We start from the raw sequence: 16,073 nt of genomic DNA, 5'->3' as shown, positions 1-16,073 counted from the left end.
CCTAGAGATTTCCCAGGGAAAAGAGTCAATCTGGTGAGCATTCTCTCAGGTTCCTCCTATCTAAACACTCCTATCAGAGGAGCTGTCTTACATCCTTTATTTCCAGGGAAAAGGTATCCTACTTCCTGTGTCCCTCGCCTTATCCGTTGGCTCATGTCACCTACCACTCCTTGGGGCCTCACTCTGCTGTTACGTCTGTCTCTTGCACCCGCTGCCTCCTCTGCTTGTTTCTGTCCCACCAGAGTATAAACATGCTCACTTCTTCCCGTCCCGCTCCCTTCTCCGCTACCATTCCATTCATCCCTTCCTTCACTACCAACTTTCTTTAGAAATTGTCTGCTCTCTCTCGCCTGACCAGGTAGTGGCGCAGTGGATAGAGCGTTGAACTGGGATGCGGAGGACCCAGGTTCGAGACCCTGAGGTCGCCAGCTTGAGCACGGGCTCATCTGGTTTGAGCAAAGCTCAACAACTTGGACCCAAGGTCACTAGCTCGAGCAAGGGGTTACTCGGTCTGCTGAAGGACCACGGTCAAGGCACATATGAGAAAGCAATCAATGAACTAAGGTATCGCAATGAAAAACTAATGATTGATGCTTCCCATCTCTCTCCATTCCTGTCTGTCTGTCCCTATCTCTCTCTCTGTAAAAAAAGAAAGAAAGAAAGAAAGAAATTGTCTGCTCTCTCTTGAACACTTTTCTCAATATTCTTTCTCCTCAACCCCCTGCAATCTGGACTGTCCTCTCCCCAACCCTGACAATACACTTCCCTAAAGGTCCAGTGACTCACGTATTCCCAAAAACAATACGATAAATATAAATATGGATGTAAATTGTGTCAACCCCTGAGAATATTGTGAGGATGAAATAAGATAAGGTGCATAACGCTCTTACAACAGTTTCTAGAACATAGTAAAAACTTAATAACTATAAATTACTGTTATTACTATTGTTATTATTATGGTGTACATCGTACATTTCATGACTGCCTGTGTCTGTATTTGGCTGTCTTGCCCATCATCTGTAAAGGCAAGAACTCTGAGCTGTTTATTGTCATATTTCCAAGACGAGCACAGTGCCTGGGATAAGCTGGGGCTTACCACATATTGGAGAGATGGACAGTGGGTACTGGGGACAGACGGAACAGTGTCCCTGGGCTTTGGGCTATGTGGCCTTTGTAGACAGTCCAGCTGTCATCCAGGCACTCATTGGGTTGGGGCACTTGCCTCTCTTAGCAGCTTCTCAGCTCACAGTCCTCTCCTCCACCTCCCCACGCCTCCCTCCCCCTACTAGGATTTTTGGGCCCCTCTCCTCCTACTTTGTTCACACTAGGAGCAGGCTGTCAGCTGTCAGTGGAAGCGCTGTCAGCAGGAGCCCGGGCACTGCCCCTGAGGGCCTCTGCCTCAGCCTCTCCACTCCTCCTTCAGCACAGGCTTCCCTGCCTGTCATACATGTCAGGCATGAGGCTCCAGCCAGTCTCAACACAGATGTGGCCACAGTCCCTAAGCAGACAGCAGGGCAGTAGCTGACCATATTTCTGACCTGGAAGGGGTTTGCTATAAGACAGTAGAGACATCACTGGAAGCCTGGCCCTTTGGAACAGGGAAATCAAAGTGTTATGAAGAGCCACACTAAGGCAGCCCCCAGACCTCCACAGGTGATCAGAAATTTGGCCACACTGTGTAGCCTGTCACCCTGAGCTGCTCCTTCCTCTTCCAGCCAACTGGCATTTACTGAGCACCTGCTGTGTGCTTGGCCATGTGCTGGCGGTGGAAAGAGACGGTTACATCAGTATGTGGTAAGTACTGTAAGGACAGAGTGCGTGAAAAAGAATGAAGACCTGAGGAGGTCTCAGTCAGCTCTGCTGACTCGAGAGACTCCTACCTGTGGAGGCAGAGACGTTGGAGTCCTTTGAAGAGTGGGCAGAAACTCAGCATGTGAATGAGAAGGGGAAGAGAATTCCAGGCAAAGGGAATAGTGAGTGTAAGGGCATGGAGGTGTTAAGGAGCCTGGCAGAATCTAGAGCTATGGTGGTCGGATATGGCTGAGCTTAGAGAAAGGGAGAAGAGAGAGGGTATCTGAGCAGAGAGATGCCAGGTCACGGGGCCTTTGTGAACCAGACCAAGAGCTGAAACGTTATCCTCTAGTAGCAGTTGCAGTTGATAGAACCCCCATTGAACTAATTCAAGCAAAAAGAAAATGTATTGGTTTATAAAACTGTTAAGTTTGGGGTTAAACTCTCTTCAGGCCCACCTGAATCTAGGGCTCAAACAGCGTCTTTCTCCCCATATCCTGGTTCTACTTTTCTCCAGGTTTCACTGTCCTATAGACAGTTTCTCTGTGCACCCTCAGAAGGCTCCCGCAGCTCTAGTCCCAGGCTTGGCAAATATTTTTCTTAAAGGTCCAGATGTAGATCTTTTCGGCTTTGCAGCCGTATATTCTGTCACAGCTACTCACCTCTGCTGTGATAGCATTAAAGCAGCCGTAGACATTAGGTAAATGAGTGAGTGCGGCTGGGCTTTAAGAAAACTTTCTTTATGAAAACAAGCAACTGACCTAAAGACTGTAGTTTGCACAAGCCCTGTTCTAGGCTTGGATGGTCTTTACGGCTCACTACCTCAGAAAAAAAGAGAGTCCCACACCCATTATTGCCCAAATATTTAATCTCAGAGAAGAATTTGATTTGTCCCACTTGGGTCAGGTGCCCATTGTTGAGCCAATTACCATTGTTCCGAGAGCTGAAGTATCTTGGCCAGCATGGGACATACACGCATCCCAGTAGTAGTGGTGGGGTCAGTGCCACTGGGAACAGGTGGAATGAAAAGTAGGATGTGCTTACAAGAGAAGGGCAAGAAATGCAGATATCCACTGCAGTGTATCCGCAAGAAAGAGCATGCTGGGTGCCCCAAGTTACAGTGATGATCCAGCCTGAAATTGGTCCTGACACAGCCTCAGGGCACCAGGCCAAACCCGGCATGCATGCCCTGCCCTGGCCTTTTCCCTCTGTGCAGAGTTTGCATCTTAGCTGCTTGATTTACACCCAGTCAGAGTGAACTTGCCATTCCCATTCCTCCTCACACATTGCTCCACCTGCCTGGACTGGAGAGGGGACTCGCTGGGAGGGGTTCCAGGCTGACGCTGCTCAGTCCTAGGCGGGTGCTGCCTCACTCTGTCCAGCCTCAGCAGCCTCTCCGCTTGTCTTGATGGGAAGGTTCTCTTCTCTCCTGGCCCTCACCTACACTGCCCTGGTCCTTGAGTACTCTTCCCAGCGTATCTAACAGGCTCACATTTACTTTCTTTCAAGGCTTAGCTCTGTCTTATCAACTTCAAGTTTTCCTATACCCCTCAAGTTTGTCTAAGACCTTTGTATTCTGCCTATTCCAAAACACAGGAAGTGCAGACATATTGTTTTATGATTATTTGTTTACCTGTGTCTACCATTAACTCTTTAAGGAAAGGATTAAGGCCAGTTTACCTCCAGGTCCCAGCCGGCACTCAGCACAGGACCTGGTGGCACTGGGTAGGCAAGCCGTTGCAGGACAGGACAGGAGCTCTGTGCTGGGGCTTGGAACAGTACTTTTGGGTGGCACCTGCTGTTTGTCTTCCTTACCTCTGGGCTCCTCCCCTGGACATATGCCCCCTACCCTTCAGATTTACTGTCCTCCCTCCCCAGACTCTGCTCTCCCATGCAGTTCATTTAGGTGGTTGGCAGGGGGGTGGCAGCAAGGCGTAAGCTTGACAGAGCATTTAGAAAGTGCTCACTTTGCTTGCTTGCTTGCTTGCTTGGACACGTACCAGTCTTCCTGTTCAGGGCCACTTATGGTGGGGCTGCCGCAGCAAGATCCCAGACAAGACCAGAAAGGCTAGAAACCTGTGTCCCTCTACTTCGTCCACCCCACCCCTTCCAGGAGCATGATCTGTGGGGTTTGACTTTCACTCCATTAGATGACAGTCTCACTTTTAGAGGGCCAAAGCTCATGACTGAATCTAACAGGCTACTGTGCTGTGACCCCTAGACTCAGGACCCACTTCTGGGCTCTGCCTTCCATTTGTCTCTCGGGCTGCTCAGGCTGCTCACGTTATTGGGAACAGTGACTGGAGGGCTGGCCACCCAACCCACACGGACGGAGAGCCGAAGCGTATGTTGCCCTAATACAACAAACCCTCATCTCCACATCCATGGGCACTTTTTTTAGTTGGGTTGGTGGGGACTAGGATGAAGACCTCACTCAGCCTGCTGCTACCCACACACAGCGCTTCCCCACCCTCTAAAGACCCAGTTAGTTTTCCTGCTGCTCTCTGGGTACAGGCTGATGCCCTGGGTCTTAGGAAATGGTTTAGGTGGATGAACCAGAGTTGGAGCATCACCTTCTACACAGCACCTCAGCCATACCAGTGGGCATTAAATGAGCAGAAAGATTTTTTCGGAGGGTCCCGGCTTACCCTTCCTGACTGGTCAGGGTCTGTAGTTCTATAGGTAGGTCAGTCTCCCGGGTCCTGGGGTTAGACCCACCCTCAGCATGTGCCTTCCTAGAGCTCCAAGTCCCCAAACTGCTCTGCTCTAGGATCTAAGGGGAGAAACGGGGCAGGCCCCAGTGAAGCTTCCGTCTCCTTCCCGCATTCCTTCTCACGCACTCACACACACCCTGCTGAAACCTGATCCTGAGGCTGCCTCGCTGCTGGGGCTCTCCGCAGGGCTGGCGGGCTGGGGCCTGTCTGTTGGAGCCTGCCCCACCCTGCCCTGCTACCCCCTAGGCCAGGGCAAGCAGGTCAGGCGTCCCACACCCCCACTAGTCTGACCAGTCATTCTGTGCTTCAGGGGCCACCTCCACCCTGGCCAGGCCCCCAAACTGGTACCCTAGTCTGGACAGAAGCTCCTGGATTCTATTCCAGGTGCAGCATGAAGCTCTGCCTAGGCCACCTGCAGAATTAACACAAACACACATGCATACACCACCTCTACCATCACCCCACCCTATTTCCTGTTGTTTATGGCCCCCGGCTCAGCTTCCAATGCTCTGCAGGCACTGAGCCACCTCTTGGGGCTGAACAGAATATAGTGGAAACACTAGTGGAGAGTACGGGCCTGCTGGGGAATTAGGCAAGACTGTCCAGAGGAAGTAGCCTTTGGACTTAAAGAAGGGATATTCCAGGTAAATAGAGAGGGAAGGGGGTTGAGTATCCTTGTGCATTTGATTTGGAGGGGGGGGGGTGATTTGTGTCAGATTACCAGCAGTTTATTGTTATTTGACCTACTATGAATTAGGAGAAAGCTGTGTCCATTTGCATAGCAATGTTTTTATGATATTAGTGAAAAAATATTCTACAAAGCTATCTAAAAATAATATGGGAAAAAGAAATCAGCACAGATATATACCAAAAGGTTAATTGTCTCTGTGTTGTAGGATTATGGGTATTTTTTATTGATTTTGTGTGTGCACACACCAATCTGTATAGTTCTCCAAAATTAACATACAAGTGGCATAAAAAATAGGGTTTTTACCACAACACCTGTCAGAATAGCTACCATCAGTAAATCAACAAACAACAAGTATAGGCGAGGGTGTGGAGAAAAGGGAACCCTTGTGCACTGTTGGTGGGAATGCAGGCTTGTGCAGCCACTGTGGAAAGCAGTCTGGGGTTATCTCAAGAAATTTAAAATGGAACTGCCTTTCGACCCAGCAATTCCACTTCTGTGAATTTATCCTACAAATCCCAAAACACTAATTCGAAAGAATATATACACCCCTCTGTTCATTGCACCATTATTTACAATAGCCAAGATCTGGAAACAGCCCAAGTTCCCATCAATAGATGAGTGGATTAAAAGCTGTGGTACAGCCTGGCCTATGGTGGCGCAATGAATAAAATGACCTGTAACGCTGAGGTCGCCGGTTCAAAACCCTGGGCTTGTCTGGTCAAGGCACATATGGGAGTTGATGCTTCCTGCTCCTCCCCCTTTCTCTCTCTCTCTCTCCTCTCTACAATGAATAAAGAAAATCTTTAAGAAAAAAAAAAAGCTGTGGTACATTTACACAATGGAATACTATGCGGCTATAGAAAAAGAAGGAAATCTTACCTTTTGCAACAATATGGATGTACCTGAAGATTATTATACTAAGTGAAATAAGCCAGTCAGAGAAAGACAAGTATGGTAGATTTCACTCATGTGTGGAATCTATAAACAAAATGAACAAGCAAAACAGAAACAGACTCATACATAGAGAGCAGGCAGACAGCTGTCAGGCAGGGGTGTTGAGGGAGGGAGGTGGAGGGATAGAGCAAAAAAGGACCAAAAAACCTCATGGACACCGACAACTGTGAGGGAGAGGGAGGAGGGGTGGGAGGGGAAAGGTGAAGGAGGGTAGGGGGGACAGATGGTGATGGACGAAGACTTGACTTGAGGGGGTCAACACACAACACAGTGTACAGAAATGTGTTGTAGAATTGGGCGTCTGAAACCTGTAAAATTATGTTAACAAGTGTCACCCCAATAAAATTCAATTTTAAAAAATGGCTTCCTTTTTAAAGTAAAAATTAATACAGTGAACTTGCTAATCAGCTGAAGAAAAGGGGGAAGGGAGAGAAAAAGGAAAAAATAGTTAAGACTGTTTGGCTAGATCTTAGGAGATTTCATTAGCACATGACATTCAGTACATATTAGAAGCAGATAAAATCCTGTCCAAGCCTGACTGAGAAACTCTGTAAAACTTTTATAAGCACAGCCCCAACACAGGAGAGGTTCTTGCTGCAGGCTTTTCCAGGGACCACTTTTCCTTTGCTATTACGCATGGACTATGGCCAGAATCCTCGGTGCCTCTAGTGTAGCATAAAATGTATTCACTCACTGAGCTTTTATATAGTAGGTATGAGAAACATGCATGGCCCTTATACACAGGAGGGAAGTGTGTTACCTCGGAAGTCCAAAGGAAAGCTGCTATGCAGGGGTGGACTCTCCTTGCTATCCAGCGTGACCTCTCCCTGGCAGTGAGCAATGGCGAGGAAGCAGGAGGGAAAGTTTTCTGCCTCTTTCAAGTTCACTTAAAAAATCTTATAATAATATTAGACCTCCAAGTGATTACTGATGTGATTTTTCCTGGGTATGGAGATTATCATGGTGTTAGTGATGATGGGAATGAGAAATGCAGACTCGAGTACATGGAGGGGTGAGTTTTAGCTGCTGGGCTTAGAACACTTTTCCTCCAGCCTTCAGTTTTTCAAAGGCTGATTCAGTTAAATTAGAAATAAAACGACAGAGCCACCAAGGCTGAGGCCGTGACACAGTCATTCTTGGACAGGGAGGTCCTCAGCAGGCCCCACGGCAAGACTGAGCACGTAGACTGGTGCTGGCCACCTTCCAGGCTGCCAGGTGCCCTGACAAGGGTCCCGCAGTCCTGTGCGCTGCGTTCCACAGGCAGCCACGCTGTGCAGGCATCTCTGAAGAGCTCGGTCCCTCCTGTTCCTTCTCACTTTCCCCTCACGCCCCTCCGCGTCCTTGGTGACTGTCCTGTCCTCCGGGGCCTGCACCCTGCCCTGCCCACTCTTCAGCTTTCCCAAGAAAAGTGAAACTCACCTTTTCCCTTTTCCTCAATTCAACCCCACTTTATTCTTCCTCCTCTTTTCACTCCCTCTTTCCTGCAGGCCGAAACTACCCTTCTCCCTCAGCTCCAGCCCCTGGCCTCCCGAGGAGCACTGCGCTTCCTCTGTCCTTCTCTCCGCCAGCACATGTGCTCAGGCTCCTGCTTGTCTGAAGCCTCCCCTCAGCCCTGCCTCCCGGCCTCCAGATTCTGCAGCTTTTCTCTTCCCTTCCAAACCTCTGTCTTCTGTGGCTTTCACCTGCTTGGCCCTCTCATCATGAATTCTCCTTGCTCCTCACCCTGGGTGGGCCACCTCTCAGGATTCTCTCCAAAGTCCTGGCTCCCTGCACTGGCTGTTTTGGGTTCTTTTTCTGCTCCTCTGGACAGTGTCTCCTGTCTGTGTTCCCACATTGCGGGAACAGTGTGGGCAGCAGTGACTATTTGATGGATGCAAGCCTGGATAACCAGCCAGAGAGATCCCATCCAGCTCAGAAGTAGTCATCCCCGACGAGCGGGTCTTTTCTCTCCCCTCCTATAGCTGTCCACGTGCGGACTGGCCGGACCTATGCCTGTAAACTCGGGCTCTGCTAGCAAAATCTATCAGACCCCACACAGCAGCTGCCCAGTGGACGGGCTGGGGTATGAAGGGTGTGCTGGAATGTGGACGGTGGCTTCCAGCAGGGCCATAGTCAAGACAGGTATACAGAAGAGCCAACCAGGACTCCAGCTGATTGCATTTGGGGGTCCTCAACAGGCCTGTTGTATTGCAGGTTCTCCAAGCCAGCACCCATGTTCCTGGATGACTCTTTCCGCAAGTGGGCTAGGATCCGCGAATATTTTCCGCCTTTTGGGATCAAAGGTCAAGGTATGTTGGGAACCCTGACCCACACTCTACATTAATATCTCATCTCCCAGGCTATCTCCCTACACTTCAGGACAGGGCTGTATCCTCAGAAGTGCCCAGGTGGGGATCCAACCGTCCCCCGCTCTCAACAATGCCTTATATTGTCTTCCTCTTTCCCTTCCTGTCTTTCTTACCTCTTTGATGGAATGTTTTCTCCGAGCCCACCACTTTGTCAGGGCTAGGTAGACAACAGTGGAGAGGACAGATACGGTCCCTGTCCTCAGAAAGCTGAGTCTAGTGGAGGGTGGGATGGTGAGGCAGGGACCTGGTAAGCGTGGTGCTGTGAAGTCACAGAGAAGTGCTGCCAGAGGTACTGGCCAGGAGGCCTGAGTGTGAGGTGGGAAGGCCCAGAGGAAATAGAGGCCCCCACGCATGCCCCCAGGCTCCTCCAGCATTCTCTCCTGGTGGTTTTCACCTTAACCTAGCACCCCTCCTCCTTTCCTGTCCTGTCCAAAGCCTGCCTTTCCCCCTATATTCTCAGAACTGTGTGCTCCCATTGCCTTAGGGACCTCACTTGTGTGGTCTCTTCTAAACTGAAAACTCTCACCTTCCTCACAGTGAACCACTCCTTGTCGGGTTCCTGCACTGGGTCATGGCATGGCCGCATTTGAGCTTCCGGACATAGAAGGCTCAGCCCCCAGGACTCCCTTTCCACCAGCTGTGACCTTGGACAGGGTACTTAGCCTGTCTGTGCTTTAGTTTCTTCATCTGTTAAGTGGGGAGAATAATAACATTGTATTAGGTTGTGGTCAGAATTAAACAAGATAACCATTAAAGGGGTGCTATCATGTGGCCAGGGGACCCAAGAATACCTGAACCCTCTGCTCAGCTAGCCCACCCTTCCTTCAAAGGAAGACAGTGGCCAGCAAAAGGACAAAAGTTTTTACTTTAAACCTCCAAGGACAGATCTAATAGGTTGGGTTGAACCATGTGAAGAACTTTTTCCTGGGTGCAGATAGCCAAGCAGTCTGCTCTTTCTTTCTAAATCCTCACTTGACACTCAGATTCTAAGGTATAATGGCCAGGAAAGGCCAGTACACAGCCCATGAGCCGGCAAGAGGAAAACACCCAAAAGTTTGTGCCCTTTCTGCTAAGGTTCCCACCTAGAAAACAACCCAAGCCATATCCTTGCCTTAGCCGATTAGTGGCAATGTGCTTTTCCTCAGAGGTGCAATTGGAAGTGGAAAGAAGGAGGGGATCTACTGCCTTCCCTGAAGCTCACCATAAAGGATAGCTGAAGGCACTTAGTATAGAACATTCTTAAAGATTTGTTTCCTACCTAACCAGGCAGTAGCACAGTGGATAGAGTGTCGGACTGGAACATGGAGGACCCAGGTTCGAAACCCTGAGGTCGCCAGCTAGAGTGTGGGCTCACCAGCTTGAGTGTGAGGTCGCTGGCTTGAGTGTGGGATCATAGACATGACCCCATGGTTGCTGGCTTGCACTCAAAGGTCGCTGGCTTGAGCCCAAGGGTCGTTGGCTTGAGCCCAAGGTCATTGGCTTGAGCAAGGGGTCACTATAGCCACCCCCTCTAGTCAAGGTTTATGAGAAAGCAACTGATGAGCAACTAAGGTGCCACAATGAAGAATTGATGCTTCTCATCTCTCTCCCTTCCCGTCTGTCTGTCCCTCTCTCTGTCTTTCTCTGTCTCACACACACAAAAAAAGATTTGTTTTCTTACCCCATTCTCATCCAACTTATGGAAAGATTAGCTGTGTCTACTGTCTCCTTTTTCTCACCATTTACTACTGACAAATGTCTTCCCCCCACCAACACCATTCCAGTGAAATGGCAGTGCCCCCTGTGAGATACAAAGAATATTTTTCAGTCCTTAACTTGACGTTTCAGCTGCATCTGACAGTGTTGTCCATCCCATCTTTTAAGAAATTATGAGGTTATGCCTGACCTGTGGTGGCACAGTGGATAAAATGTCGACCTGGAACGCTGAGGTTGCTGGTACAAAATCCTAGGCTTACCTGGTCAAGGCACATACAGGAAATAACTATGAGTTGATGTTTCCCAATCTTTCTCTCTCCCTTTCTCCTCTCTCTAAAATAAATAAAATCTTTTTTAAAATTATGAGGTTCTCTATTTTTAATTATGGAGACATCCTTTCTGTACATGAAATATTTTAGGCATATAAAAAAGAATGAAGTCTGACCAGTGGTGGCGAATGGATAGAGTGTTGATGCAGAACGCTGAGGTCCCCAGTATGAAACCCCAAGGTCACTGACTTGAGCACAGGCTCACCAGCTTGAGCACAGGGTCATTGGCTTGAGTGCAGGATCACTGACATGATCTCAAGGTTGCTGGCTTGAGCACAAAGGTCATTTGTGCTAAGCCCATGGTCACTAGCTTGAGCCTAAGGTCACTGGCTTGGCTTGAGGCCCCTGATCAAGGCATGTATGAGAGAAGCAATAGATGAACAACTGAAGTGAAGCAGCTACTAGTTGATGCTTCTCATTTCTCTCTTCCCTCTCTCTCTCCCTTCTTTCTCTCTCCTTCTTCTCTCTCTCTCAATATAAAAAAAAATAAAACAAAAACTAATATAATGAGCATCTATGTACTTTCTTCTCAGCTTAAGAAATAAAACATGGCCCTGGCCAGTTGGCTCAGCGGTAGAGCGTCGGCCTAGCCTGCGGAGGACCCGGGTTCGATTCCCGGCCAGGGCACACAGGAGAAGCGCCCATTTGCTTCTCCACCCCTCCACCACACTTTCCTCTCTGTCTCTCTCTTCCCCTCCCACAGCCAAGGCTCCATTGGAGCAAAGATGGCCCAGGCGCTGGGCATGGCTCTGTGGCCTCTGCCTCAGGCGCTGGAGTGGCTCTGGTCGCAATATGGCGACGCCCAGGATGGGCAGAGCATCGCCCCCTGGGGGCAGAGCACCGCCCCTGGTGGGCGTGCCAGGTGGATCCCGGTCAGATGCATGCGGGAGTCTGTCTGACTGTCTCTCCCTGTTTCCAGCTTCAGAAAAATGAAAAAAAAAAAAAGAAATAAAACATGAAATACAATTAAAGCTCTGTATGGCCCTTCCCTCTCCATGCCCCTCCTTCCCCAGGAGACCATTATTCTGGCTTGGTGTTATCATTCCAATGCCTGTTTATGTATTTCTATTTCTTCTTCTTCTTTTTCCTATTGAAAGGAGGGGAGATAGAAAAACAGACTCCTGCATGTGCCCTGACTGCAATCCACCTAGCAACCCTTGTCTGGGGCTGATGCTCTGGCCACACGGGACCATGCTCACAACCAAGCTATTTTTAGTGCCTGAGGCCAGAAGCTTTATGGAGCCATCATCAGTGCCCCAGAGGGTCGATGCACTTGAACCAGTTGAGTCATGGCTGCAGGAGGGAAGAGAGAGAAAGGGGGGCGAGGTGGAGAAGCAGATGGTTGCTTCTCCTGTGTGTTCCAGAATCAAACCCAAGATATCCACATGCCGGGCTGATGCTCTACCACTGAGCAAATCTGCCAGGGCCTATATATTTCTAATATATAATATATATATGCCCATTAAATATATGGCATTTTTTGCTTATTTTTAAACTTTTCCAGTGGGGTGTGTGTGTGTGTGTGTGTGTGTGTGTGTGTGTGTGTGTCAAATGGCTTATTTTATTTATGCTTTTCAAATTTATCTGTACTGGTACACATAGCTAGGTCATTTTTTTTTTTATTACTGTGTAGTAGTCTATATACCACATTTAATCTGTTTTCTTTCAGTGGACATTTGCATTGCCTCCAATGTTTTGCTCTTACAAGCAGTTCTGCAGTGCACATTCTTGTTCAGGTCTCCTTACACAGATAAGTGAGTGTTTTGATGCTGCATTTAGGGATAGGGTTGCAGGGTCTCGGTCAATGCACATCTGTATCTTTACAGATATTATTGAGATGCTCTCCACTGTGGTTGTACTGATTTACTTACTTTAACTGTGCATCTTTATACACAGTATCTTTTTATCTCTCTAACAACTCTGCAGAGTAAGAATTACCATCTTCATTTGAAAGATGAGGAAACTTGCCTGACCAGGTGGTAACGCAGTTGGATAGAGCGTAGGACTGGGACACGGAGGACCCAGATTCAAAACCCCGAGGTCACCGGCTTGAGTGTGGGCTCATCTGGTTTGAGCAAGGCCCAAGGTTACTGGCTTGAGCAAGGGGTCATTCGGTCTGCTGTAGCCCCCTGATCAAGGCACATATGAGAAAGCAATCAATGAACAACTAAAGTGCTGCAACAAAGAACTGATGCTTCTCATCTGTCTCCCTTCCTGTCTGTCCCTATCTGTCCTTCTCTCTGTCTCTCTCTGTCTCTGTCACACACAAAAAAAAAGATGAGGAAACTTAAAGCATAAAATAAGTGATTGATCTAAGGCTTTAAGTAATAGAGCCAAGATTTAACCCCAAACCGATACTATTATACATTATATTGTGATTCTATCATTATAGCAGAATTTGAAAGGGGAGCAGTTATAATTGCAGAAGCCAGAGAGAGGCCAAGAAGAATGAGGTCTGACTAGTGAGCACAGGATCTGAGAGCACAGAGGGCATGGGGCCCTTGCCGGGGGCAGCCCGAGTGAAGTGCAGGTGGGCAGAGGCCAGGCTGCAGGGCTTGAAGAGGGAAGGAGGTAGACACAGCCTGACAAAAACAGGATTAGAGATCAGCAGCGTTCAAGGGAGGGAGGAAGGGGAAGACAGAATCAGAAGTGAGGCAGAGTGGTCTGGCTGGGGCAGCTGGTTGGGACCACTCAGTTCTTCATCACTGGTTGTCTCCTCATTGGCTCTCTGGTGTCTGCTTGGTGGGGGCACAGAGATGAGCCTATGTGGTCTCTGTCTCTGAGCAGGTTACTCAAGGCAAGTCCCAAGCCTGATTTCAGAGTCCCCCAAAGCCAAATGAGACCGCCGAGGAAGGGCTGGGGAAGAAACCGCATGCCGGTGCTGGGGGCTGGCCCCGCAGAGCTGAGGGTGCCTGCCTGTTCTGCCCTAGCTCCTTTCTCAGGGAGAAAGTTAAGCCATCAGCCTGGCCAACCTTGTGCCAGAGCTCCCTCTCCCCACCTCCACCTCTACCCAAGCTCCACTGCAGGAGTGTATGCCTTCAGACGGGCTCATTGGAAACTATTTCATGAGAACTTAACTGACCTCTAACAGTAACCTCCCTCCTCTATCCACAGACAATCTGATCAAAGCCATCTTGTCAGCCACCAAAGAGTACCGCCTGACCCCTGCCTTGGACAGGTGAGCTATTCACTGCCCAGCCTCCTGCCCCACAGCTGCCTGGCATGTGCAGAGGTGTGGAGGCCCAGCTGGCTGTTCCTGGACATGAGCCGGCTCTCCAACATATCCACATGTGCACACACAGTGCACACACTGGGGTGGGTGAGCCAAGGAGTGGGCCCGTCTGGCTGGGCTTGCACCTCATGGGATATAAGCACTTGGCAAGACACCACAGCCCTCAGACAGCAAAGATCTGAGGGTAAGAACTGAAGACACTGGGCTGAGACATGCCCGTGAGGAGCGAGGTGGTCGGGGCAGCTGAAGGGACTATGGCTTACATCCAGGAGGCAGTGATACTTCTGAAGCCAACAGACCCTGGATAGAAGAAACCCCAGGATCAAGGCCAGGAGAGAAAAATGAGCAGACTTACCTGGTGGCTATGGGGGGCATGGGCTTTTGAGTTGAATGTAAGCCCTGCTCTGAGTCCTGGAGCTTCCAGTCCCATTTCTCTGTCCTTGCTTTTCCAGCATAGCCCCCCAAACTCAGCCCACTTTTCCCTCTCTCCTGTAAGCAGCCTAACCCCACTAACTCTTGGGGAATCTTGAACGCAGAGTGCCATCTTACCAGAGTCCCCTTCCTCACTTCCATGGGCTAGTGTGCGAGCCCTTTCCACACCCGTGTTTTCCTAGAGAAGTGTTAGGGGCTAGGGATATCTGAGAGTTCAAGTGGCCCAGCTACCCACATATGGTTGTGGCCTCTTCTCAGAATGGTGCCAGAAGCCCATTGGCCTTCTTCCTCTCTCCCAGCCTGTGCCTGGTCAAGGGTATAGGGCCAAGGGCCGAAGGGGTAGAGGAGAAGGAGACCTGCCGGATGGCCCTCCAGAGGTCTCCGCCTCTCTCCCTCAGCCTCAGCTGCCGCCGCTGCATCATCGTGGGCAACGGAGGTGTCCTTGCCAACAAGTCTCTGGGGTCACGAATTGATGACTATGACATTGTGGTCAGGTGAGCTCCCCAAAGCAGTGCCTCAGGCATCTGCATGTCTGGGCCCAAACCCTGGTCCCTGAGCCCATTGAGAACTGTCTGGCCATCTCTCTGGTCAGATGGGCTGGAGGTCAGCAGAAGCTTCAAGAAGAACGCTGGGTTGGTGGGTTTTGGAATGGAAAGCTAAATGGCTCCTGGTGACCGGGGCTCCCCATTCTCTGTACCTGGGGTGTTCTGGGTCAGAGTGTTTCTCCAAACATAGACCCGCAGATGACATTCAGTGAGCCCAAGGCAGGCTCTGACTGGGCCTGCTCTCTGTAGACTGAACTCGGCACCAGTGAAAGGCTTCGAGAAGGACGTGGGCAGCAAAACTACACTGCGCATCACCTACCCTGAGGGCGCCATGCAGCGGCCTGAGCAATACGAACGTGATTCTCTCTTTGTCCTCGCTGGCTTCAAGTGGCAGGACTTCAAGTGGTTGAAGTACATCGTCTACAAGGAGAGAATGGTGAGCTTCCTGTGCACCAGCTCCTTCCATCTTGCTCTGGCCTTGCCCAGCCCCGGGCAGCCCCTTCCTCTGAACCCAGCAAAGAACAAAGGGGAACCTTTCAAAAGAAGCATTAGTGACCCAAAGTTGAAAGACCCAAACTCAACCGAGGGACAGAGAGACCGGACCTTGCCAAGGGTGACTGGCCCAGCGGGTTCTTTCCAACCTTCTCTAGCCACACCCCAGCCCAGGCCCAAGTGTCTTTCCACCGGCTGCTGTGGGCCCTCCGATAGCCCTAGATCCACCGCACCCCCTCCTGTAAGGAAAGCTCTTATATGTGGCTAGCCCTAGCATTACCCCTAATTCTCGTATGCTTCTGCCCTGCCATTCAGTTGCCTCCCCAAGTCCCTCGTACCCTCTGTGAGGTCTCTCTGACTCTGGCCATATGGGTCTACCCTCATTCCCAGCCAAAGGAGGAAGGCCTTATTTGGACCCTGGGGCCATTCTGCAGGGACAGCAGACCCCTCAATTTGAGGGTGCCAGTTCCCAAACTCGTGTAAGTCCTGGTCGGGTCTCTATGTTGTACTTTTACCACTGACCTGCATTTGGGTCACCAACTTGCCATTGAGTCTGGTTCCACTCTGGGAATGAGCAGATTCTGTGCTCATTGTTCTAGGCAGGCAAGGGTCAGGGCCTGTTTCTTCAGGGAGCTTATGTGACTGAGTAGGCTCAAACTGCTCCTTAGTGGACCACACACTGAGTCTCCTTCTGAGTCCACTATATCTCAGCTTTGGGCCTGTAGGGACATCTGCCAACTTGTCTGAGTCCATTCCCCCTTCCCCCTCAACCATCTGTCACCAGCCTCCCCAGGGGAGGGGCACTGCAGGTTTTAGGCCATTCATCTTCCAGTACCCAAGCCTCCTACCA

At 50.0% G+C, this 16,073-nt stretch overlaps 1 protein-coding gene across 6 annotated transcripts in view; it reads left to right on the top strand.

Annotated features, from left to right (window-relative positions):
- ST3GAL3 (ST3 beta-galactoside alpha-2,3-sialyltransferase 3) overlaps positions 1-16,073 on the top strand; it is a 227,342-nt gene that overhangs the window by 185,910 nt on the left and 25,359 nt on the right. For 3 of the 6 annotated variants that reach the window (XM_066269415.1, XM_066269414.1, XM_066269411.1), the window contains 4 exons: positions 8,344-8,438; positions 13,637-13,700; positions 14,585-14,680; positions 14,981-15,167. In XM_066269415.1, coding sequence (XP_066125512.1) covers positions 8,344-8,438; positions 13,637-13,700; positions 14,585-14,680; positions 14,981-15,167 — 442 coding nt within the window. Of the gene's footprint in view, positions 1-8,343; positions 8,439-13,636; positions 13,701-14,485; positions 14,681-14,980; positions 15,168-16,073 lie in introns of all 6 variants that reach the window. The other 3 variants (XM_066269413.1, XM_066269412.1, XM_066269410.1) reach the window with 1 other exon arrangement.

This window comes from Saccopteryx bilineata, chromosome 3 (assembly GCF_036850765.1).
Source record: "Saccopteryx bilineata isolate mSacBil1 chromosome 3, mSacBil1_pri_phased_curated, whole genome shotgun sequence".
NCBI lineage: Eukaryota > Metazoa > Chordata > Mammalia > Chiroptera > Emballonuridae > Saccopteryx > Saccopteryx bilineata.
Note: the sequence above shows the minus strand (reverse complement) of the source record. Positions and strands in the feature narration are given on the sequence as shown.